This window comes from Equus quagga, chromosome 1 (assembly GCF_021613505.1).
Source record: "Equus quagga isolate Etosha38 chromosome 1, UCLA_HA_Equagga_1.0, whole genome shotgun sequence".
Classification (NCBI taxonomy): Eukaryota; Metazoa; Chordata; class Mammalia; order Perissodactyla; family Equidae; genus Equus; species Equus quagga.
The window spans coordinates 124,432,716-124,456,616 of record NC_060267.1 but is presented as its reverse complement, the minus strand read 5'-3'; the positions used below and the strand labels follow the sequence as shown (position 1 = coordinate 124,456,616).

Sequence of the window (23,901 nt, the reverse complement as noted above, 5' to 3'; positions counted from 1 at the left end):
TATTTGCAAGCTCACTCACACCTTGGAAATCCACCCCTTCCTCTTGCCAGAAGGGCACAGCCAGGAGAGCAAGAGGATACTATTCCCCACGAAAAGTCTCAGAGCAGTAGAACAGCTCATACTAAAACCCTCCCTAATTACTCTTGGTTATTAATTAATAAGTCAACTGGTCAAAATTACAGAGGGAATATTTACCTCTTAAGGAATTAAGGTATTTCCTCTAAGCAATTTGCTTCTTAAAGACAGGACTATTTAGAAACAGAGTTTATTCTTCAGCCACTTAAATTCAACATTACCACCATTTAAAAGAGAAGCAGTACCCCTCCACTTCAAACACACATACCCCGGAAAGACAGACCACCAGCTAAAAGAAATATGCGCATCTCCTTGTATTTTGATGAGCAGGGAAATGTTGGGTAACTGAGGAGAATCCCAATTCTGAATATGGGTTTCCTGGATATGGCAGAGGTGACTAGAGATACAGGGGAGGGCAAGAGCTAAAAACAGAATCCAATTCTCCAAGGCTGGAGCTCTAGGCTAGACAGAGGGGCAGCCAGTGGACAAGCAGACAGGATTAGGAAACGTAAGGCACAAGCCATAAGCCAGGTGAGACTGAGGATCAGAAATCAGGTTAGAAATCAAGGACTAAGACGTTGAGGACACCGGTTTTGCAGACATTCATTCAACAAATATTTGTGACGCACCTACTATGTGCAAGGCACCATGCTAAGTGCCGAAGATTCCAAGACAGACAAAAAATCCCTGTCTTCACGAGGCTTATGTTTCCAATACAGATTCAAATTTAAGCTCTGCCACTTCCTAGTAGTGTGTGCTCGGCAAGATTATATCCTTCGTTCATCTATAAAATGGTATAACGATGGAGAAACACTGTGTTCACGGATTGGAAGAGTGAATATAGTAAAGATATCAGTTCTCCCCAAATTTCTCTCTAGGCTTAATGCAATTCCTATCACAATTCAAGGTTTTTGAAAGCCGACAAGCTTATTCTAAACTTTATATGGAAAGGGAAAGGCCCTAGAACAGCCAAAATAATTTTGAAAAAGAAGAAAGTGGGAGGAATCACTCTCCCCAATGGTAAGCCTAAAGGAATCACACCCATGCAGTGTTCACAGAGGGAAAGACACACAGACGAATGGGACAGAATAGAGGCCTGGAAATTGACCCTCACAAATACGCCCAACTGATTTTTGACAAAGATGCAAAAGTAATTCAGGGACCGGCCCCGCGGCTGAGTGGTTAAGTATGCGTGCTCTGCCTATATATAGCCCCATAATCTAGGGTGGCCCAGGGTTTTGCCAGTTCGAATCCTGGGCGCAGACATGGCACTGCTCATCAAGCCACATGCCACAACTAGAAGGACCCACAACTAAAAATACAGAACTATGTATTGGAGGGCTTTGGGAGAAAAAGGAAAAAAAAAAATTTAAAAAAAAAGTAATTCAGTGAAGGAAAAATTGTGTTTTCAACAATTGATGCTAGAGCAATTGGTCATCCCCAGGTTAAAAATGATAAACTTCAACTGAAGTCTCACATCTTACACAAAAATTAACTCAAAGTGGATCGTGGATTTAAATGTAGAAGATAAAATTATAAAAACTTTCCATTTTACATAGGACAAATCTTTCATAAGAGGAAAAATTGGTGAATTGGACTTTATAAAACTTCAAAACTTTTCCTCCACAAAAGACCCCATTGACAGGATAAAAAGACAATTTACATTCTGAGAGAAAATATTGGCAAATCACATGTCCTACAAAGGGTTTGTATCTCAAATAGATATGGAACTCTCAAGGCTCAAAGTCTTTTGAAAAAAAGTGAATGCCTTCTCTCTCCACCTTAAAGAAAATCTTGATTCCTTTCCGTGACCTACGAGCCTTGTGTAGTCTAGCCCTGCCTACCTTTCTTAATCAAACACCCTTCCAGCTTCTAGACTCCAGCCACAATTGTTTCCTTTCTGCTCCTCTAACATGCCGGACTCCAGATCTGAGCCCTCATATACTGCTCCCTGAGCTTGGAAGACTGAGCACAACACTAATCGCAGCCTGATCCCCTTCTCGTTTACACGGCAGCCTCCTTCTCATGCTATGGGCCTTAGCTTAAATATTAATCTACTCACGGGAACCTCCAAGCCCACCTAGCTAAGTAGTTTTCCTCCCAGACTCACTCTATAGTTTTCTATTTTTTTCTGTCTCTGCAGCTTGCCTCATACATCACAAGTTAAAAAATAGTCATGCTCTGCATAACATTTCAGTCAACAATGGACCTCATATACAAGAGTGGTCCCATAAGACGAGTACCATTTGGCCTCGGTTGTAGTAGGCTATACCATCTAGGTTTGTGTAAGTGCACTGGATGATGTTCACACAACCACAAAATTGCCTAACGATACATTTCTCAGACCACGTCCCCGTTAAGTGACATACAACTGAATGCGTTTCGTACGTATATATGGAGAAATAAATAATCATGAAATATGTATAAAACGAATATATATCTATACACACATATCCTCTTGATTATTATTTATAACTCCACTAGACTGTAGGATAAATGAGGGCAAAGGCCACACCTTCTGTCACCTCTGTGTCCTGGGCCCCTTAGGAGAGTACCGGGAACATAAAAGTCACATTGTTCTGACTGATCCTCATGATCGTTGCACATTATCTGGGCTGAAAGCTTTGGGATTTGGGATTTTCTTTTCTTCTTATTCACTCATTCAGCAGCATTTACTGTCACCTAGTATGTAGTGGACATCTGTGCCCATCACTGGGAATATAGTGATAAAAAAGGCAGATGTGATCCCTGGCCTCACGGAGTTTGCAGCCCAGATGGGGAGAAAGCTGGTTAGACATGCAGGGACTGTAAAGTGTGAGCAATTCGATCATAGGGGATGGACCGGAGCCTAAGGAACAAAGAGCATAAGACTTGTCTTCACTGTACCTGTGCCATTCTGTGTCCACTGGGTGCTACCCTCTGGAAAGGAGTGAGTTAGCACCACCTTTTCATAGAGTTTAAACTAGGAAAACCAGCTGGGAAATCACTGTGTTTGAGGCCATGGGGCAAAAAGATGCCTTATCTGTGAGGATATCAAAGAGCCTGTCTTAGACGTCATTCTCCTTTATCACACTGGCATGAGGTGATGCTCTGCCTAACATAGAATAGAAACTCCAGAAGAACAGGACTCTCTCTTATTCAGTGAGGTGTCCTGAGTGCCAGGGACCAAGCCTAACACATGGTAGGTGCTCTATTTATATTTGTTGAATAACTGAATGAAATTACAGATCAGGAAACCAACACTTAGAGAGGTGAGGTGTTTTCCCAAGGTCACATGGCAAGCAGGTGGTAAATCTAATCCTAATTCTACTAATCCTAATTGCTCCTGAAGGAACTTTTGTCCTCCACTGTTTAAAGATTCAGGATCAGACACCCCCACTTCCCACTCCAAGATAGGGGCCAAAGAGCCCAAAGACAGGGCCACACTGATATGCACTTTCCACCCTATTCCCCATAGCTCCCTTGAAGATATAGCCCCATAATCTAGGGAAAGATTATTTCTAATGTACGCTACGTTGTTGTGCATTTCTTCTCTCACAGCTCTGGGGAAGGGCTCAGACCTGGAAAAAGCCATCGCCACTGCAGCTCTGATTTTCAGAAACTCTTCTGATCCTGATGGTAAACTTGGAAAACCTACTGCCAAAAATCTGCTGCAAACCCAATTTAGGAACTTCACAGAGGTAAGAGAATTAACAGGCATGAAGAAACAGGAGTCATGCCATAATGGCTGAGCTAAAGAACCAACAACTCCAGTTCAATGACCCATCACAATGTTTCATTCAACAAATGCTTACTGAGCACCTACCATATACCAAGGAGTGAGCTGAGCACTGGGGTTAATGCAATGAACAAGCAGAGTAGAGATGTGCTAAAAAAGTAATTAGAAATATTCAAAGGACCTTGAAAGAGTAGAACATGTAGCAAAAGAGTAAACCCGAGGGACCATCTTGGGGTTGTGATCAAAGAAGGGCTCCTCGAAAATTAAGGTATAGCTGAGATCTGAAGAATGAGTAAGAGCTAGCAAGACAAGCGAGGTGAGAATTATAGCATTCCTTGCAGCAAGAACAGCATATGCAATGACTACAAAGCATGTCAAAGACCTGGGAGGGCCAGTGAGTAGTTGATGAGACTGGAGAAGGAAGTAAGAAGTGGTGGGAGATGAGGCTGGGGAGGTGGAGAGAAGCCAAATCTTAGAGGCATAGCCTGAGGGCAGGAGGAATGGTCTCTGTGTCCAGGACTAAGAAGTTACACCAGCTGCAGATCAGACTGGAGTGGGAATGGGGGTGAGATAAAGAAGAAGAGAATGACTGTGGGGAAGTAATCCAAACACAAGACAATGGTGGTTTGGACTAGAGTGGTAAATATGAGAGACATTTGGAAGGTGGAATGAACAGGATCTGACAACTGATTGGCTGTGAAGGTTGAAGGACAGGAGGAACAAATGATACCCCAGTTTCTGACTGTGGGAAGAAATGAGTGGTAACCCCATTCCTAGAGAAAAAAAAGGCCGGAGATTTAGCAGATTGGAGGTGGGATGGGGTGGGGAGAGGTGATGAGTTGTATTAGGATATGTGAATCGTAAGATATCCATGAAACATTCAAGTGGGGAAACTCAGACAGCAGCAGGATATATGATTTGGGAGGTAGAATAGAGACCTGTGCTCAAAATATAAAAGTGAGAATCAGCAATATACAAATGGTCACTGACTTGAAGGGAGCGACCTAAATCACCTAGAGGCATATTTCTCAAACTTCAGTCATCTGAATACCATCTTCAATATATCTCCCCTATCTGCCTATCACCTGCATTAGAATTTACTTAGAAGTTTTTTCTTTAAGTTAACTCTTTATTTAAATAAATTTATTTTATAAGCACACTTCGTCACTATTCTAAATGTAAATTCAGTGGGTAAAAGTGAAAATTAGTAAAAAAGAAATTAATAGAGAACTACTAATTCTTATTTAATACCTATTCTGCATCACCTAAACCTGCATTACATTCTGTCAGCAGTATGTGTTCCTACTTTGAGAAATACTGGGGCCTAGAGAAAACGAGTAGGAAGAAAAGAAGGCAAAGGCAGAGCCTAAGCCACCAGTATTTCTTGGTAGGTAGAGCAAGAGAAACCTTGAAGCAGTCTCTAAGGTCCTATGAGTGTCCTGAGATATTAAAAAGATAGGTATTATAATTTCATTAAAATATAAATATATATGGTTTTAGCATACTACAGTTATATAAAGTGTCCTCCACTGGGGGAATCTGGGACAGAAGGACAACTTCCTGTGAATCTATGATTATTTCAAAAGAGTGTGTGAAATCAATTTGTTTGTTTTGTGTTTTGTTCTTTCAGATTCCATAAAAAAGTGATTTTTTAAAAAGCCAATGTCATAGAAACAGAGGATATAGAGTGGTGGTTGCCAGGGGCTGAGGGAAGGGGGAAGTGTGGGATGTAAGTCAAAGGATAAAAATTTTCAATTATAAGAAGAAGTTCTAAGGGTCTAATGTACAGCACGGTGACTACAGTTAATTACACAGTATCGTATACTTGAAAGTCGCTGAGAGTAGATCTTAAGCATTCTCATCACACACACACAAGTTAACTATGTGAGGCGATGAATGTGTTGATTATCTTGATCTTGGTAATCATTCCACATGTATAGGTGTATCAAACCATCACATTGTGCACTTTAAATATATACAGTTATATTTATCAATTATTGTTCAGTAAAGTTTAAATAAAAGAGTGTGTGTGAGAGAGAGACAGGAAGAGAGAGACTGCGGGGTGATACACAGAAAAATGTCTAGAGAGAAAAGTTAATAATAGTTAGCTATCTTTGGGTAATGGAGTAAAGAGTTATTTTTACATTCTCCTTATGAAAAATATTTTTTCTAAATATTCACTATTAAACATGCATTTTTTTATATATACTTTTGGAGGGGGGAGGTGAGGGAGAGAAGCCCTGAGCTAACATCTGTTGCCAATCTTTCTCCTTTTTTTCTCTTCCCAAAGCCCCAGTACATAGTTGCACATCTTAGTTAGGTCCTTCTAGTTCTTCTTTGTGGGACGCTGCCTCAGCATGGCTTGATGAGCGGTGCCACGTCTGTGTCCAGGATCCAAACCAGCAAACCCCAGGGCACCAAAGCAGAGCACACAAACTTAACCACTTGGCCATGGGGCCAGCCCCCTAAACATGTATTATTTTTGAGCTAAATATTTTTTAAGAACAGCTATTTTTCTCAGCCAGAATTTGATAAGAGATAAAAAGTTCTGGGGAGTCTCTAAAGAAAGGGTAGGTGACTAAATCCTGTAACATTTGCCTGAATCAGAGGCCAAAAGAAATGACATCAAAGGGAGAAAAAGGACCCCTTCCCTGGTGACCTGGCAAATCCTCAGCAAGCTTTTAACAAGTATGAAAATGAAGACTAGTGGACGGATCATCTTCACATAATTCATCATCCCTCTGAGAACACCAGAGGAAAAAAATAAAACCAAAACCATTAGGTAAGACACCATCAGCCTCGTGTCCCTCAGTGTAGGCTAAATCTGAGGAAAGCAACCCATTTCTGGATGACTAGCAGGAGAGACACCAACCTCAGTGCAATCCTGCCCTCTGCTCCAGATGAGAGGCACCTAATGCAGAAGCTGTTTTTCAGAGAGCTTGAGGAGACAGCTCGTCCCCAGGCATTCTCGGAATCAATGGTCATAGCTTAACTGAGCAAACATGTAGAATAATGTCAGGATGCTGCCTTGGAGCAACCGTCCCGCTCCATGAGATTCTGTAAGGCAGGTACCGGCACATGAGTCAATGGCAAAAGACAGCAACCCTTCATTACTAACTGGGCTTTCTCCTAAATCCCCAGATGGAGTTCTCCAGTAAACTGAGCTAGACCTTTTGTCTAAGGCCTGGGTTCTGAGGGGAACATATCCTTTCTCATAAGCCTAAACATCATTTTGGGGATCTCAACACTCTATAACCAGTCAGATATAATAAAACTGAGCACCCAAAGGCAATGCTGAGAAGATACAAAAGCAAGATGACTGGTGAGGCCCCAAGAGGACTAGACCTCGGTCAGCTCTGTGTTCTTACAATATGCAGAAAAAAGGGGAGAAGAAAGACCTACAGCCAACCCCACCCTTTGAGCAGTGTGCTATTCCACTAGGAAAGTGCTTCTATCTCTGTCTTGGAATCCGACCCTTTTAACACAGCATTCAGCTCTCTTGGAGGGAGGTGAGGGAAAACACTTTCACTCTCAAAGTTAGTGACCTCTTGAGGAGAACCAGCCTCAAGAAACAAGAATGGTCTAAGCCTGTACAAGGAATGTATCATCATTCCTAAAGTGCCTTAGTCATTGCAAGGATAGGTTTTTGCAGCCAGCATATTGATGAGCACTTGAGGTTGAATTACACGTAAACACAGTTCAGTATAACAGGGAATCAAATGACCTAATGTTTTTAACACCACTTGGGAAGATATTTCACAAGCTGTGGTTGGAAACTGAAAAGCCTCTCCATTTACGTCCTATTCGTATGTTTTCCTTCAATCTGTTTATGAGGACTATGAACTTGGTTTTAATTTTTGATCAAGCTAAATGCTGAACAATCTTCCAAAGCATGTATTTTCTTTTAGCATATTTTATTCCATATTTCTGGATAATCTTATTGCTCCATGGGAGACATACTGGATATCTTCCATAAGAAAGAGATTATGTTTTGAAAATCTGAAAACATAATAATATCTGTGTTTGTAGAGAGGTGGGAGAGCCTACTAGCTAAGAGTGTAGGCTCTGGAATGAGGTAGCCAAGGCTATGAATTCAATAAGGTCACTGTGGGGTTCAATGAGATAACCCATTGCTAGAAGCACTGGTAGCAACTTGACTTGTTATTGTTAACAACATGTTTGTTATTGCCTATTACCTGTAAAACCAAGGTGCCACAGTTTTTTCTTGCTCTTCTTTATTCTTACAGGGACAAGAAACCAAGCAAAAATACAAAGACCTCCTTTCTGAACTTGATGAGCATACAGAAAATAAGCTTGATTTTGAGGATTTCATGATCTTGCTCTTGAGCATCACTGTAATGTCAGATTTGCTACAAAATATATGGAGTGTAAAGACTACGAAATAAACAGCTTTAAATACGTCATTAGACAAAATAGCAGCAAAAAGTGTTAAACGATTAAAGATTTTTCCATTTTATTTTTAATTAATTGAACATACTGATTGTGCATCTGGAATTGCCTGGAATGGTTCTGATTGCTAATATTCAGATCCACTATAACTCCCAAACTCTGTGCATACTCTTCAGGAATGTTTGAATAATACGGTCTCTGGGTGCATTACAATATGATAGATTTGGTACCGCTGAATATCAGATTGCTTTTCTGAATCAACAATGACTTAGAGTACTTTCCCTATCATCATTGAGTCACTCATTGATTCATTCGTTCATTAAACAATATTTGTTGAGCATCTACTTGATGGTGCTGCTGAGGATACAGCAATGAACCAGCAGGACAGTCTCTGCCCTGTGACATGCCTGCAGAAGGCCAGCAGAAGAGACGGACATTTAACAATTTATTAATCAATTCATATGCAGTATAATGATAATTGTGGTAAGGCCTGCAGGATGCTGAAAGAGCTCTTATCACCTAACCTGGGCTCAAAGGTCAGAGATGCTTTACTGACATTCTGCGAAAGGCAAAACTACAGGGGAAGAAAAACCAGATGAGTGGTTGCCAGGGCTGTGGGTGGGAAGTGGAGCTGTCCACAGATGGTCACCAGGGAACTTTCCAAGGGGATAGAAACGCTCTCTGTCTTGATTGTGGTAGTGGTTACCTGACTGAACACATCTGTCAAACTCCTAGAACTACACACTGAAAAGGGTGAATTTTATTGTATGTAAATTATATCGAAATAAACATGACAAAGCCAAAAAACCCCAATATCCTTGTAATCTCTGACTATGGTTTAACTAACAACTCCTTGATGTTATGCTCTACAAGTGAGCACGTCCCAAGGACTAACACCCACTATGACCACACCTGTATTCCTGAGTTTAAATTACATCTCTCCTTTTCTCCCCAGCCCAACACTTAAGTCTCACACACATATGTTAAGAAAACCCCTTCAAGAGGAAGACCTCCACCCTTGGTCTGGTGAAGTGTTATGTCATCTTGAAAAATTCTAAATCCACCAAGACCTGACTCCTTGGTCCTCCCCACTTTCCAAACCTCAGACATTCTAAATCCAAGAGTTTACATACCATGTAGAGGAAAGCCCCAGACTTTACCCTCTATCACCATATCAACAGGAACTCCATACATTCAATGGGACTCAGACTATGTGTCAGGCAACGTTTTAGGGGTTTTACAATATTAACTCATTTAACCCCCATAACAACCCTGTGAGGTAGGTATGAGTGTTATCATCTTGCAGATGAGGAAACTGAAGCACAGAGGTTTTGATTTTCCCGCAGTCATAACACTGGCAGGTTTGAGAGTTCTCTGCCCTCTCTGTGGGCATTGTTAATTTTGTTTTAATATTAGATTTCATCATGAGCAATAATATTATAATTCAACAAAAATAACTGTGCACATTTCAGGCACCATGCAAGAGAGAGTGGTACCAGCTGGATCCTGGAGAACCATTTGGCATTCCTCAAATAGAACTCTGTGGGCTGTTCTCCCTCAAGGCCCTTTGTATGTAAGTTGCAAGTAGCTAAATATGGCAACCTTGGTGACCAACAAAAAGGTCAAATTCACACCTTTCGGAGAAGGAAAAAAGAGACCCTGGCCAATGGTGTGATGAGGAATCTTGGAGCCCTTCCAATCCTCTGGGCTTCCAGTAAGAATTTTTGAAAATCTACCCCAGATGGAAAGTCACACTCCTCTGAGGAGGATATCAATTATAGAATCTATTTTAGCCTGATGCAAAGAATGGAAACAGAGCAAAAGCTCATGAAACATCAGTGACAGATAAGTCAATGAGCATTATGCTAAGACACTAGATCACAGAAGCCTCTCTCATTTCTTGGTTCTAGTCCAGGGACCCTGAGCTCTTCTCTTAAAACAAAGATGCCATCTTGAAAATGTTGCTGGTCATCATAGGTGAGATTATGGATGCAAATCTGTCTTGGGATCCGTTGGTTGCAAGAAACAAAACCCACTCAAATCACACACACACACATACAAACATACACACAAACATACACACACAAAGGAAAAAGGGAAGGGTTGTATTTATCAACAAGGTACAGGGGCATATAACGAAGTGAAATGGCAGAGAACACAATTAGTGTTCACCCAATACCAGAAACAGTAATAGAAAACAAAACCAAGGCTTTACACTTAATCTCTCTTAAATGAATTTGTTTCTTGTCTCTGCTTCTGTCTAAATGTGGTTGTTATTCCACCCTCTCTTTCTGTCTCTCATTTCTGTTTCTATCTCTCTTTTTATCTCTGTCTCCTGAGCAGTTCTGTCTGCTTCTTGGCCCAAGAGCAAACACACTGTCCCTGTTGCTGGCTTCACCTCTTTCCTTAAATGCTCAGCAGACACTCAATGGCATCTCAGAAGCCCAATTCCAATCCCCGGGAGAGAGAACCTGATTGGCTGAGTTCAGGTAGGGACAACTCCTCATGCAGTTGTCTGTGGTCAAAGAGGCCAGCCACGTGCCCACTCAGCAAGGACTCTAGGAACTGACTCTTGGCCAAGTACACAGACAGGTCCAAAAAGTAAGAAAGGAGGAGCTGAGGAAGTTATAGACAGAGGAAATTATAAGAATCTATAATAAAAAATTCCATATCGTGGATGAGAAGGGCAATGTTATTTGCTTCTTGGTATGGGCTCAGAAAAAGTATCTTGATGGGATAATCTTATTTGTTATTCTAAGTGAAACCTTCCTTGTGTTGTCACTGTATAAAAGGAGCTAACCTGAGCCTCCCTGGGAAGTTTTCCTGTGATTAAATATAGTTAAGATATTCCTATGCAAAAGCTGTGAACACCCTTGCAATTTAGTGAGCATGACAGAAACATACCCAGTCCTAGAACCCCTAATTTTCTTTATTTTAGCATCTAAAAATGGGTCCAAGTATGAAATCAGGAACTGTGCTTTAAATACTTCTTTGTAAGAAAGAGAGAAAGGGCTGGAAGAAAACCAACAGGAGTCCTGCTCATCAGCTCGCTTTTGGCATTGGTAGAGCTAACGAGTGCTCCTGGGGACACCAGTCCCCTGAATCTAGCAAAGCTTGGCCCAGCCCGTGGACCAGGGGAGACAGCGACCAGAGGAATTCAGGCCTGAAAGATTTATTGTGCCAGGCTCCTTTCCTGTAATGTCAATCTAGGACACATGGACTCAGATTTCTCTCTAATCCTTTGGGGGCTACAATTTCAAAATAATCAAATTCTGGAGGTGGCACAGCATAAAGCAGGGTCTCAGCATGTTGTCCACTCCAGTGCACTTGAGGAATACCATGCATTCCTGATACAAGTTTTCAAGACTTTATCCACAATTCCAAATCTAAGAACAGCGAACACAAGTTTTTTCATACTACTTAGGTGAGAAAACATCAGCTATAACTAACTAGAGGCTATTTGTGGCCTTGATTTCTCCCACGTTGTGTGAGTGTTCAGATTGTGTAGTTGGGAGGTCTATGCCCTTAGAGAAATCTATCACCCAGAGAAGAGGACCAGACAAACAGAGGACCTGGACTCTGGTCCAAGCTCAGCCACCACCAGTTGTGTGGCTCCGGAAAAGTCCTCCACCTTTTCTGAGTGAGGCTTGTGTTTTTTCAAATGTAAATTTGGATTAGAATGAGGCCTTTTTCCTTACAGAGGTGGCTGTGAGACCTGAAGAAGCATATAAGTACTTCAGGAATACAAAGTGGGCCTATATGCATGTCTCATATCCATTCAAATTTGTCTAATTCTAGACAAATTGTTATCATCATTATTTTCATTAATAGCTGCCCCTGATAGAGCATCTACTACACTCAAGTATGGACATACGGGCTTTAACTCCTTAAACAACTTTAAGAGATTGGTATTATTATCTCTATTTCACAGAAGAGAATGAGATTTAGAAAGCTCAAGTGACTTACTCAGGGTCACACAGCAATAAGTAGCACATGAAACCCAAGATTCCACCCCATGCCTGTTCCATGCCACAGTCTGGCTCCTTTCTATGATGACGTGAGAGGACGTAAAACTACCAAAGGAGAGCTTCTCCATCATTTAAGGGTAATATCTGATTGTGACAAATTCTTCTCCAGAAGGAAGAAGAGGAAGAGGAAGAGGAAGAGGACAAAGAGAAACAAGGAGCGGCAGCAGTGACTCACACGCCCAGAACCCAAAGGGAATCAAGCAGAGTTAAGCGACAAAACAGTAACAATATAACATGTTCTTCCTTGCCTCGCTAAGTCATTTAGGTTTAATTTTCCAGGGAATCCTTCCTTTGGGGGAAGGCAATGTATGTTTAAATTTGTGTGGCCTGTAGACGATGGTTTTTCCTTGAAGAAAGTGCAAATGGCAGGAAGGAGGCCAGGGAAGAGAGGAAGGAAGGGTAGTGGAGCCCCTGGGAGGGGAGGTGTCTTCTCGCCTGGCCTGTGCTGGGTGGAGTGGCAGAAATGCTGATGTGGAGGTCAGAACCAGGAGTTTTACTCCCAGCTCTGCCCCTGCTCCCCTCCCCTCTGGTCTCAGATTCTTGCCGACCTGGTAATACAGGCCCTGTGACCAGATGCTCCCCCACATCCCTTTCTGTTCTGATATTCTTTTGTGCAAACCAAGATTTTTTAAAAAGAAAATTATAACGGGGTGCCAGTGAGTATATGGACAAACTTTAATCACTTAAAAACCTTTCTTTTCTACTCTTCTTTGTTACCTTTTGACCTTCGCTGTCTGTGGCGTAAGCCCAATACACAGATGGCTAAACATCAGGAAGCAGATGTCCTAGAGAAAAAAAGAGAGAGAGAAGAAGAAAGAAGAGCTGATGATTTCTCAGTGCTTTTCAGGTTAGCTATACTTTATATTTATTTTGGGAAAGTGCCTCATAAGTCACACAATTCACATGGCCATTTACTGGTCTGTAAGTAACATCTATAAAAGCAAGAGCCCTGCCAGTCTTGTATAGCATCCTTAACACCTAGAAGAGCACACAGATTATGGTAGATGCTTGTAAATGAATGAATGAATCCTTCTCAAATAGAAGAGGTAGAAAGGGGAACATTAAGATGTATGCTTGGATGCAGGTCAATGTTGTGCTGAAAAAGAAAAAACAGATGTGCTCTAATGGTAGATGAGTGAGCTGGGTCCGATTACAAAGACTGTGCTGGTTTTAAAAATTGGCAAGAATGGGGCCGGGCTTGTGGCTGAGTGGTTAAGTTTGCACCCTCCACTGCAGTGGCCCAGGGTTCCGATCCTGGGCACAGACATGGCACTGCTCGTCAGGTCACGTTGAAGCGGCATCCCACATACCACAACTAGAAGGACCTACAACTAAGATATACAACTATGTACGGGGGAGTTTGGGGAGATAAAGCAGAAAAACAAAAGAAAGAAAGATTGGCAACAGTTGTTAGCTCAGGTGCCAATCTTTAAAAAAAAAAAGCAAATTGGTAAGAATGAAGATTTAGACTCGGTTTAAGATTGCTTTCACTCCAGTTTTGCTCAGAACCAGCAAATAAGCAGGGCAGAGAATATTCCCAAGATCAAAGACAGAGAGTGAAACATCCCCATTGTTTAGGGACCAATGAAGTCCACATGGAGTGGACAATCCACCAGGACAGAGGAGCCCAGAGCCCAGACCCACCTGCCAGCTGTGAGTATCTGGGGGCAGAGCCCTATGAGTCCTCCAGGCGCCTTCCATGTCTTAGTGATTTTTGGACCTAAGCCAGCCCAGCCATTTTTTTCAAGGCACATTTTTATTTATAAGATAAAGTCATTTCAAAATTCAATGATTTGTCTTTATATTCAAAGTAACTTCACCAGCCTCATTTACTTCTTTTTCCAGTTTCCCATCCTTTTTGACCTTTAGGTTATCCTTTGACCTCAAGCAAATTTGCAGCCCACAGCAGGACAGTTAATCCTGGGAAATATTTGGACTTTCACTGGGGAGAGAGATTGGAGGCCTTGGGATCAGGACAAGGGCATATTTGGTTGTAAGGCTGCCACATCACTAATGGCCTGTAAAAGCTTGGAACTGGCTGCTTTCTCAATCTCTCTTTCTTTGAAGGAAAGAAAGCAGTAGGCACTGAGGGCCTCTGAAGGGCTTAATGAAAATCAATAATGAAATTAAAAGTGGGAAAAGGAGAACCACAAGGAGGTTTCTAAACGATCTGCAGTTTCTCTGACACTTTGGTCTTCAAGGAAAGCGTTTTGATTCCCCCTGAAAAGCTTGTATGGAATAGTAAAGACATTAACTTGCAGAGTGACGTGGCTCACAGCTCATGAGCTGCCCACGCTAAATTTCCCTCCACCCAACCCCTTCTCTGAAATCAGGATGCGAGGAGAGGCGAAGACTGAAAACGACTGCTAATCACTGGGGTGACCATGTAGGAGTGAACTGGGGTTTCTTGACTCTTGGAATCCTTTTGAAATTAAGCTAGAAACAGGTGATTGGGCTAAGAGAAATGGGAGGCTTTTGTCTGTGCCCTGAGGCCACAGGCAAAACCACCCTGATTATGATATTGTCTCTAATCTTCATTTCAACTGTTCTGAGCTGATTTGGGCTGATGCAAAAACTCTGGAAAAGCATGTCATCATGGAAATCATACCAGTTGTTCCTGGAGAATCTCAGCCTGAAAACTGAGATTCTTATTCATGTCTGTATCTTTAGGAGGGCTGGTAGTTTGCACTCATTGGAATGTCAGATGTTGACAGCCAGCATCTGTGCTGATTGGTTTGTGCTCATGCCATACAAGTCATATATTTTGAATGCCGCCCTCTAGCAGATGATGCTGATGCCCAGCACATATCTTCTCAGCACACCTGAGTTCGCCTGTAACCTCAGTAGGCTATTTCCAGCGCACTGACACTTCCTCCCTCAGGTACACATATCTCTCTTCTCTGGAGCCCCTGGGGTTTGCTGTATAGCAGCAGGGGAAACCAGGTGAGCAGGAGAGTTAAAACCTCAGGGGCAAATCTCAACCATGCGGAAGGGAAGTCAATGGCTAAATCCGCCAGCCTCCCCACTCTGGGATTATGAGCCAAGTCCATCACGGCTTCTCAGAAGGTCCCCAGCGAGACTGAGCCCCAGTTGCCCACAGTGGTAATCTACCCATTACCATACCTTTATTGCCTCTTCTCCTTTCCTTAATTCACTTTCTCGATTTCTTCACTTTTGCTTGCTAGGATTGCCTTCCTATAAACTGTCTGCACTAAGTCCTTGTCTCAGAGTCTGCTTTGGGGAGGAATCCAAACTGAAAAAACCCCTCCCCCGCTCCCTAGCACTGAGAACAGTATTTTACACATCTTAAGCATTCAAAAAGTACTTCTGGATGCCTTGGGAAACCTGCCTAGTGATAATCCCAGACAGTATTCCTTGGAATCCTTTGGGAGATGCTTTACCGTTGGAGATCAGGAAACAGAGAAGATGAAATAGTCCGTTTCTTCCAAGAAGAGGAACAGCATATATGTAAAGGCAGGAACATGTGTGGTAAACACAGGGAGAGATTATAGTTCTGTGTGCCTGGGACTCGGGTATGTAGAAGATGACCGGTGGGGAACGAGAAAGGAAATCGGTATCTATCAGTTCTCCCTCCCATTGTCTCTTTTTATTCAAGTTATGGCAGTAGAAGAGAGAGATTTCAGTATAACTTGGAGCTCAACTCCAAGTTAAACAGGCAAAGAGACTTTGCTCAAGACTATTACAATAGTGGAGAGAGATTGAACTCAATTCCAAATACAAGTGGCACAAGTAGGGGTTTAGAGTCAGCGGGCAGAGTGAGGGAAGGGATGAAAAATTACTAAGAGGAAGTCGATTAATATCAAGGGTAGGAAGCTCTCACCAACTGGCTTAGCAAGATTCCTGCTAAAACTGGGCTCAGCAAGCCAAAGGAAAGGCCTAGTTGAGAAGAGGAGTCAAAGGAGCCTGAATAAGTTTACTTTAGTAACTGATCCAGGACCTTTGAGGTACCTCTACTCCACCACAAAGGCTACATGACCATTCAACCTTCCAGCCACGCAGTCCACAGATATTTATGAAGCACTTCTGCTGGGTTCTGGCATACAACGGGGGAGTAACACCCACATGGTCCTTATTCTTATTAAGATTCATGGTTTGGAGAGAAGGTGCACACAAACTAGGAATTAGGCAGTTCGGTAGGTGCCCTGATAGGGCAAGCACAGAAACGCCCAGCAGAAACACCTAACCCTGGTTTGGGAGTGGGTTTTTTTGGGGGGGAAGACTTTCCAGATGATGTGACATTTTATCTAAGGCCTGAAAGATAAGTAGGAGTTGGCAAGGCAACGAAGAGAATAACATCATTAAGAGTATGGCAGTTTCAAGAAACGAAAAAAAAGTTTGATGTAGGTGGGCGAGATTTGAAGAAAATTAGGCCGGGAAGTTGGATAGAGGCCAGATCATAAAAAGCCTTGAGGGCCACATTGAGAAGATATATATATATTTACTACAGGATTTCTCAGAGCTTTTAATTGGTAGGTATCTTAGTATGGGTTCTCCCAGAGGCATACTCTAAGATAAGAATCAGAATAGAATTAGTTGTCTGGGAGGTGATTTCAAGAAACTCCACTCGGAGAAGTGAGGACAATCAATAAAGTGTACACTAACGTGCAGGTTGACCTGTGGGCAATGGGGGCTCCGTCCCACTGGTGAGCTCTGGGAGAGAGTGTAGAATTTGCCTCAGAATTGTCCCAAGCAACAGGGGAGGAAGCTGAGGCATTCTCTCCCTTACTACCGTCCATCACTGGTTAGAATCTGCTTTCAGGGGCATTGGCTCTCAGGTGCCTCCAGCTTGCCCTGCAAGCTGCTACCTGTGTTCCCTGGGTCAGGAGGAGAAGAAAACAAATAACAGAGCAAGAACCTAGGGCAAGAGCCACAGGTGCTCCCAGTAAGCAGAGTGTGCAGGGTATATGGGCACAGGGTCTACCCCAGTGGGGTAATGTGGTTTGTCAGGCTCCAAGATGGCAGACAGGTTTGGGCATTTGTTAAATATATTTGACCGTAGAATCCTTTTGGGACAGAGCATCCTGAAGGACTAGTAAAGTCCGCATAACACATTTTGAAGGTTCCTTGTTCAGGTCAGTGGTCAACAAAGTTTGTCTATAAATGTCCAGATAATAAATATTTTTGGTTTGCAGGCCATATGGTCTGTGTCACAACAGCTCAACTCTGCTGTTGTATCATGAAAGAAACCATAGATAATATGCAAATAAATAGCCAAGACTATGTTCCAATAAAACTTTATTTACAAAATCAGGCAGTGGGCCAGACTTAGCCTATGAGCTACAGTTTGCTGACCCCTGGTCTAGATCACTCCTACAGCTCCATCCAGCTCTAGGATTTGAAGACATGTTTGTGGTGCCCTACACAGCAGAAAGTTCTGATTGACTGATCTTAGCAAAACCTTTACTCCCTCCTCCCCAGGTGGATCCATGGTAAATGTGTTTCAGATCAATGTGCCTAGTTTCTCTGGAACCCATCCCAATTAGCCCTCTGCAGCAGTGTCTTCATCTCATTTTGCCCGCAGCAAAATGCGTTCATGTTGGGTCTTGATTAATGGATGTTCTTTCAAAAGGTTGAGATGAATGGTGCAAGTAGGGGAAGGTATGTGTGCTTAGTCTCTGTTTATCCCTCTAGATCTTCGCTGCACTCTTCTCCACCCTGGGGAAAGCAACTGAGCCTAAATTTAATTATTCTGCTGGGGAAATAAAAATAGTGTTGCTCTGAGGCTGCCTGATGCCAAGAATTTCCCACGTCATGGGAAGAGAAAAATAAATAACAGCTTGAAATAAACAGGTCCTACCCACACCTCATCAGGGGCTAGAAAGTTCTGAAGACTGGGGGAAGCAGGGGTGGGGGTCAGATGGCAAGACCCCACTCCACCTTTTTTATTTTTGTACTTGAACACATGAGGCCAACAGTTCCTCTTGATATGCCCATTTAGCCTGCGTTTATTGACCACCTAATGAATGCCAGGCATTCATTCCTTTATTCAATAAATGCATATTGAATGCCTACTTTGTGCCAGACACTTTGTTAGGTAGGATTGGCCACATAAATTGTGGGGCAAAATGAAAACACAGGACTCCTTATTAAACAATTATTAGAAATTTCAAAATGGTGACAGTAGAGGACTGAACCAAGAATGGGGTCCTTCTAAGTGCTATGCAATTGCATAGGTCACACACCCATAAAGCCAGCCTTAGTGCTTGAGACTGATGTTCTAAAGACATATATGGAGTTCCAAAGAGGACTCCAGTCCTCGCCTGAGAGAAGCTTACGATCCAAGAAGAGAGAAAAGATGTGTGTAATAAAAGAATGATCAGTGCTTTACCCCATCTTTTTAAATTCCCTTACCACTTTTGTTCACATCAGATCTCAGTGAGCATCCACATTCAACAGCCAGCACCTACATCCCTTTGTTAGTGTCTGACTATAGTCTGTCAGAGCCACTTTCCCTGTGAGCTCAGAGATCTGGAAGTCCTTCACCAGTGACTGACTTGTGTGGGAGGCCAACTAGTCTGCTCCTTGTCCCTGATGGGGTTAACTCTGAGGCCAGATGTGCACTGATCCCAGACCTATCCTGCAATGTTGAGTGACACCCTGGGCGGCTCCCTTCCCTTCCTAATTCCCACCCCCATACCAGTTCTTCCTAAGAATATTTCCTCATAGATCACCTTGACACAAGTTCTCATTTCAGGGTCTGCTTTTGGGGAACCCAACTTAAGACACATGCATATAAATAATGGAGGAGTAAAGTTCAGAATGAGAAGCACTATGGTAGAGATCCTGAGAAACTGTAATGCACATTCAACAATGAGGAAAAGTGCTTCCAGCTAGAGGGCAGTGAGTGGTACCAGTGGGAGGAATCTTGGATGAGTTGGCGTTCATGTTGGGTCTTGATTAATGGACATTCTTTCAAAAGGTCAAGATGAATGGTGGAAGTAGGGGGAGGTATTGTGCTTAGTCTCTGTTTATCCCTCCAGGTCTTCACTGTACTCTTTTCTACCTGGCTCAGTGCCCGGGAAGGCTGACCTATATGGATTGCATTAACAGGCAACCTTGCCCTCTGGCTTCTGGTTGGATTAGGCTGATGACTTTGTAGGTGATAGGAAGGTGAAGGAGCTTGAGCTGTATGGCCTTCTCCACACAGCTACTCTTTCTGTATCTGGTAACTGCTCCATCTCTTGCCCCTTTAGGTCTAGAAGTGGTAATGGATAGCCATGGGTACTGTACCATCTCATGCTGCTTTCCCTAAACCCTGCCCTGTAAGTAGTTTCTGTTTTAACGCTAGTTCTCAGATACCTAGTTTGAGTGTACCAGCTGGACTGTGCTGGGCCCCTGACTAACACAGATATGAAGGGGATGAGGACAACACAGGTAAAAGGAAGAGCTCAGCCAAAGGCGCAGAAGCCAGGCTCAAAGCTGTCATGAGAATAGTGAGCAGAGAGAGTGTGCGGAGCACAGTAGGATTAAACCATGAAGGGAGATTACAGACAAAATGTGAACATCCTTGAATGGCGACCTCAGGAGTTAAGACTTTGAGGCAGAGTATGTCTGAACAGAGTGTGATGTGATCAGAAGTGTGTTTGGGGAGAGCTAATCCACAAAACGTGAGAAGGAACCAGCAGCTTCTGAATGTTGCTGTTAGAAAGGTGGCATGAATTTGACTTTCTAGTATCTATTTGGGTGGAATCATTCATTCATCCTCCTGTGATATTTCTCAGATTCTTATTTAGTTCTACAGCTGAGTTTCAGAAGTCCCATTTCAGGGCATAATTAATAAGAGTCACATTTCTTCTGAGGAAGTTGGAATCTCTGAGCTGTTTATGCTCTTGGCACAAAAGAGAATACTGACAGGAAGATGCAGTTGAAAAAAAAAGGAAAGAAAATTATGAGAAGCAGTTTGCAGAGTAAACATCATTAGGAGGAAGGAATGATGAACTAAAATAAATGTTTCCTGTTGAAGCCTATTTTGTGTTACAAATCATGAAGGGGCTTGATTGGATAGCCTGCTGGTGACAAATAGCCAGCAATTCATTTCTTTCTCCTGCTGACTTTTGGCCAACACACTGTAAGATTCATGTAACTGTTATTTGCCAACTCCTTTCTACATGCTGGGAGAAGATGAGGTGGGGCTCTGCCCAGAGAAACACCTGGGTTTTTGAGACCAATTCTTTCACACACTGCCTCCAATTGTATATGCTATTGTACCAGACAAGGCGCCATATGATACAGCCAACACACCTAAACAGGCTAACCGAGGAGGCACTAACAAAGGGACTATTTACAAAAGTGTGGACAGGGTAAGAGAAACCAACAAGGGGTGATGCAGCACCCTAGACCTAGTGATGGTGTGAGCTTATGGTACCACTTCTAGAGTAGACATACTATCTACAATTTGCAGGTGAGAAAACTGGGGTAGACTCTCTTACCCAGGTGGTCCAAGGGAGGCTCAAAGAAGAGAACATTGACAGGGTTTGGAAAAATGAAATTCTCTGAACTTATGACTGCATCTTTCCATTCCCACCTCCTTGCCTTTACCTCCTCCGGTACATACTGCCTTCTTGCTTTCTATTTGTTGTTCTTCAAACAAAACACATTTTTATGCCTCTGTGGTTTTAAACAGGGATTCCCTCATTCTAGAAGCTTTCACTGGCCTCCTTTCCGCCATTTCAGGAGCATGTGTCTGTTGTCTCTGCTTACCTAGTGTCCGTTCCCCCTACTTCAGTTTCCCTTTGGAAAATGAACTAGGTGGCCCAGCAGTACCAATTTGGTTTACCGTGCTCCCCGACTCTGAGGTGAGCCCATAATCACAGTGATTGGTTCAGGGATAGGCATGCCTCCAATTGAGGCCAAAGAGTTAGTGCTGAAACGTTGCCGTTACTGTCTTTCAGTAAGGGTTCTTAAGCCAATGGAAAGTAACCTGGACGGAGCTACCTGAGAATGAAAGCAACTCAGAAGGAGCCAGAACTGAGAGATGTAGAGGGATGGACTCATGGTGATGTTGTATGAGCACCTGTCTCCAGCCTTGTTGGAGGGCAGCAATCCATGAAGCCAGACTCTCCCTGTTCTTCTCATGACATGAGCCAGTAAGTCACTTTGTCGGCTTGAGCCAGTCAAAGCCAGCTTTCATCATTTGCAGTACTGCTCTTCTAGGCTCTCACTGCCCCTGAGTCCATCCCTCCAGTGCCCTCTATCACTCTGTATGGTCTGATTTTTCTGTCAATCTCCCCCACTAAACTCTGAGTTTCTCCCTTTCCTCTTTGGCCAAGGCCTGGAAAAAATTTGTAAGCAATTAATAAATTAATAAAGCAATACAAAGAGTCAGGATTCCAGGATAAGGTAGGTCAGTATTCTCAGATTCTTAATAATAGTAATAATCGTCATCATTGATGATGATGATGATGATGTCTACCATTTATGAAGTGCTGTGCCTTTAATGGCTTTATAAGCATTATCTCATTAGATCATCAGAACCACCAGAGAAAATAGTTATGTAAACCATGTTGCTTATGAGGAAACAGAGGCTTGGAGGTTTCAAGTAACTTGTCCAAAGTCACACAGCTAGAAGTGGCAGATACAAGATATCCACTGATGTCTGGCTCCACAGTCCATGCTCTTGTCCACTAGGTGAACAGCCCCCAAGCCTTTCTTTCTACTTCTCACTTCCTTGAAGGAAACCCCCTATCCTGACTTTCCACTCTTGACTCGGCCTTGCTTGGACTCCATCGGATTGAGGAAACAGAGCTAAACTTATTTCCCTCTCCTGCCTTCAGGCCTGGCCCTTGATGGACCACGTGGCTTTATGCCAGGCTGGGCAGAGAAGCATCTTCTCCAGTTCAGAAGTACCTTGGGGGCTGAGAAATAAGATGGCAGCTGGATCACGGAGTTCAGATTGGAAAGTTTAAGGAGGATCAAAAGCCTGCCTCCAATTGCTGCAAACCTTCCAAGTTGATTCCCTAAAATATGTAGTTCTTCTGTGGGGCCCAGAAGAAATCTAAGCAGCATTCAAGCCTACAGGCTTTGAGGCCACCCCACCTGCGTTTGAATTGCTTGCTGAGGTTGCTGGACAACCTCAGGTAAATAATGTAAACTCTCTCAGCCTCATTTTCTCATCTGTAAAATGGGAACAACTGCCTCAGAGAGATTTTTGAGAGAAAACAGAGAAAATTAACATGATTGTGGTAAATTAATGATGTCTGGCACGTGGTAAATATTACAGCAGCAATAGCTATGATTATTATTATCTAAATCTTCTCAGGTGACTAAGAAATAAAAAGCTCCCAGAGGCCTGGGGAGGGGAGGTCAAGTTCCCCAGAACTCTACTGCCTGTTGTTCCAGATACACACATGTATATGTCTACATCCTGTCACAGATGCCTCCTTCTCCAGGAAGCCCTCCAATCCTCCTTCCTTCCGTGGTGTTGAGTCGCCAGATTTAGCAAAAAAAAAAAAAAAAAAAAAATACAGGACAACCTCCCAACAAAGAAAAGCCCAGGACCAGATGGCTTCACTGGTGAATTCTACCAAACATTTAAAGAAGAATTAACGTCAATCCTTCCCAAACTCTTCCACAAAATTGAAGAAGACAGAACACTTTTAAACTCAGTTTAAGAGGCCAGCATGACTCTGATATGAAAGCCAGACAATGCTACCACAAGAAAAGAAAACTACAGGCCAATATCCCTGATGAATATAGATATGAAAATCTTCAGTAAAATACCAGCAAATCAAATTCAACAGTACATTAAAAGGATCATACACGATGGCCAACTGAGATATCCCTGGGACATAAAGATATTTCCACACATGAAAATCAGTTTATGTGACACACTACGTTAATAGAATGAAGGATAAAAATCACATGATCATCTCAATAGATGTAGAAAAGGCATTTGATAAAATTCAACACCCTCTCATGATAAAAACTCTTAACAAACTAGGAATAGAGAGAAATTACCACAACATAATAAAGGCCATATGTGAAAAACCCGTAGCTGACATATTCAGTGGTGAAAAACTGAAGACTTTTCCTCTAAGATCAGGAACAAGGCAAGGATGCTCACTCTCACCACTTATATTCAACATAGTGCTGGAAGTTCTACCACTTCAACCAGAAGGGACTGTAATTAGGTTTTGTGCTCTGCTCTGATGACCTTCAGTGGGAGAGTGACCAGGCCCATAGTGGCTAAGTTGCCCTTTCCATCTGTACCTGCTGGAAGGTCACCTCTGTGTGCAGCCTATGCCAAGAAGGCCTTCCACCTTGCACTTCAGCTCCGAGGAGTGGTCAAAAACCTCCCTTTCATTTAACTTTTAGACCTCATGTTTGCACTGTGTTAACTCCCAATCTCCCCGCAAAGTTCCTGTCTGTGGTTCCCAAGATTAAAGGTGTGAAGTGAGCCAAAAAGGCCATTTCTCTCTGTCCTAAAAGGTGCAGTCAGCAGGGAAGGAGAACTACAAGAAGGAGGAGCATAAACAGAAGGGCTCCATGTGGAAATTTCACACAGGCAGTGATCCAGTTGTAGTGGTTATTGGCTTTTTCCAAATATCTCTATGACTTTTTTGGGAAAAAACAAATTTTTGTGCTCATTATAAAAAAATTCAAGCAAAACATAAAAGCACAAAAAGTACATTAACAATCATCCCAAAGGCC

The 23,901-nt window shown here is 42.7% G+C and overlaps 1 protein-coding gene across 3 annotated transcripts in view; it reads left to right on the top strand.

Moving 5' to 3' along the window:
- Positions 1 to 23,901, top strand: part of SNTN (sentan, cilia apical structure protein) — a 52,975-nt gene that overhangs the window by 5,692 nt on the left and 23,382 nt on the right. For 2 of the 3 annotated variants that reach the window (XM_046639934.1, XM_046639947.1), the window contains exons 3-4: positions 3,616 to 3,755; positions 8,041 to 8,987. In XM_046639934.1, the coding sequence (XP_046495890.1) occupies positions 3,616 to 3,755; positions 8,041 to 8,199 (299 nt within the window). In that variant the 3' untranslated portion in view covers positions 8,200 to 8,987. Of the gene's footprint in view, positions 1 to 3,615; positions 3,756 to 8,040; positions 8,988 to 12,340; positions 13,079 to 23,901 lie in introns of those variants that run through there. The other variant, XR_006885327.1, reaches the window with a different exon arrangement.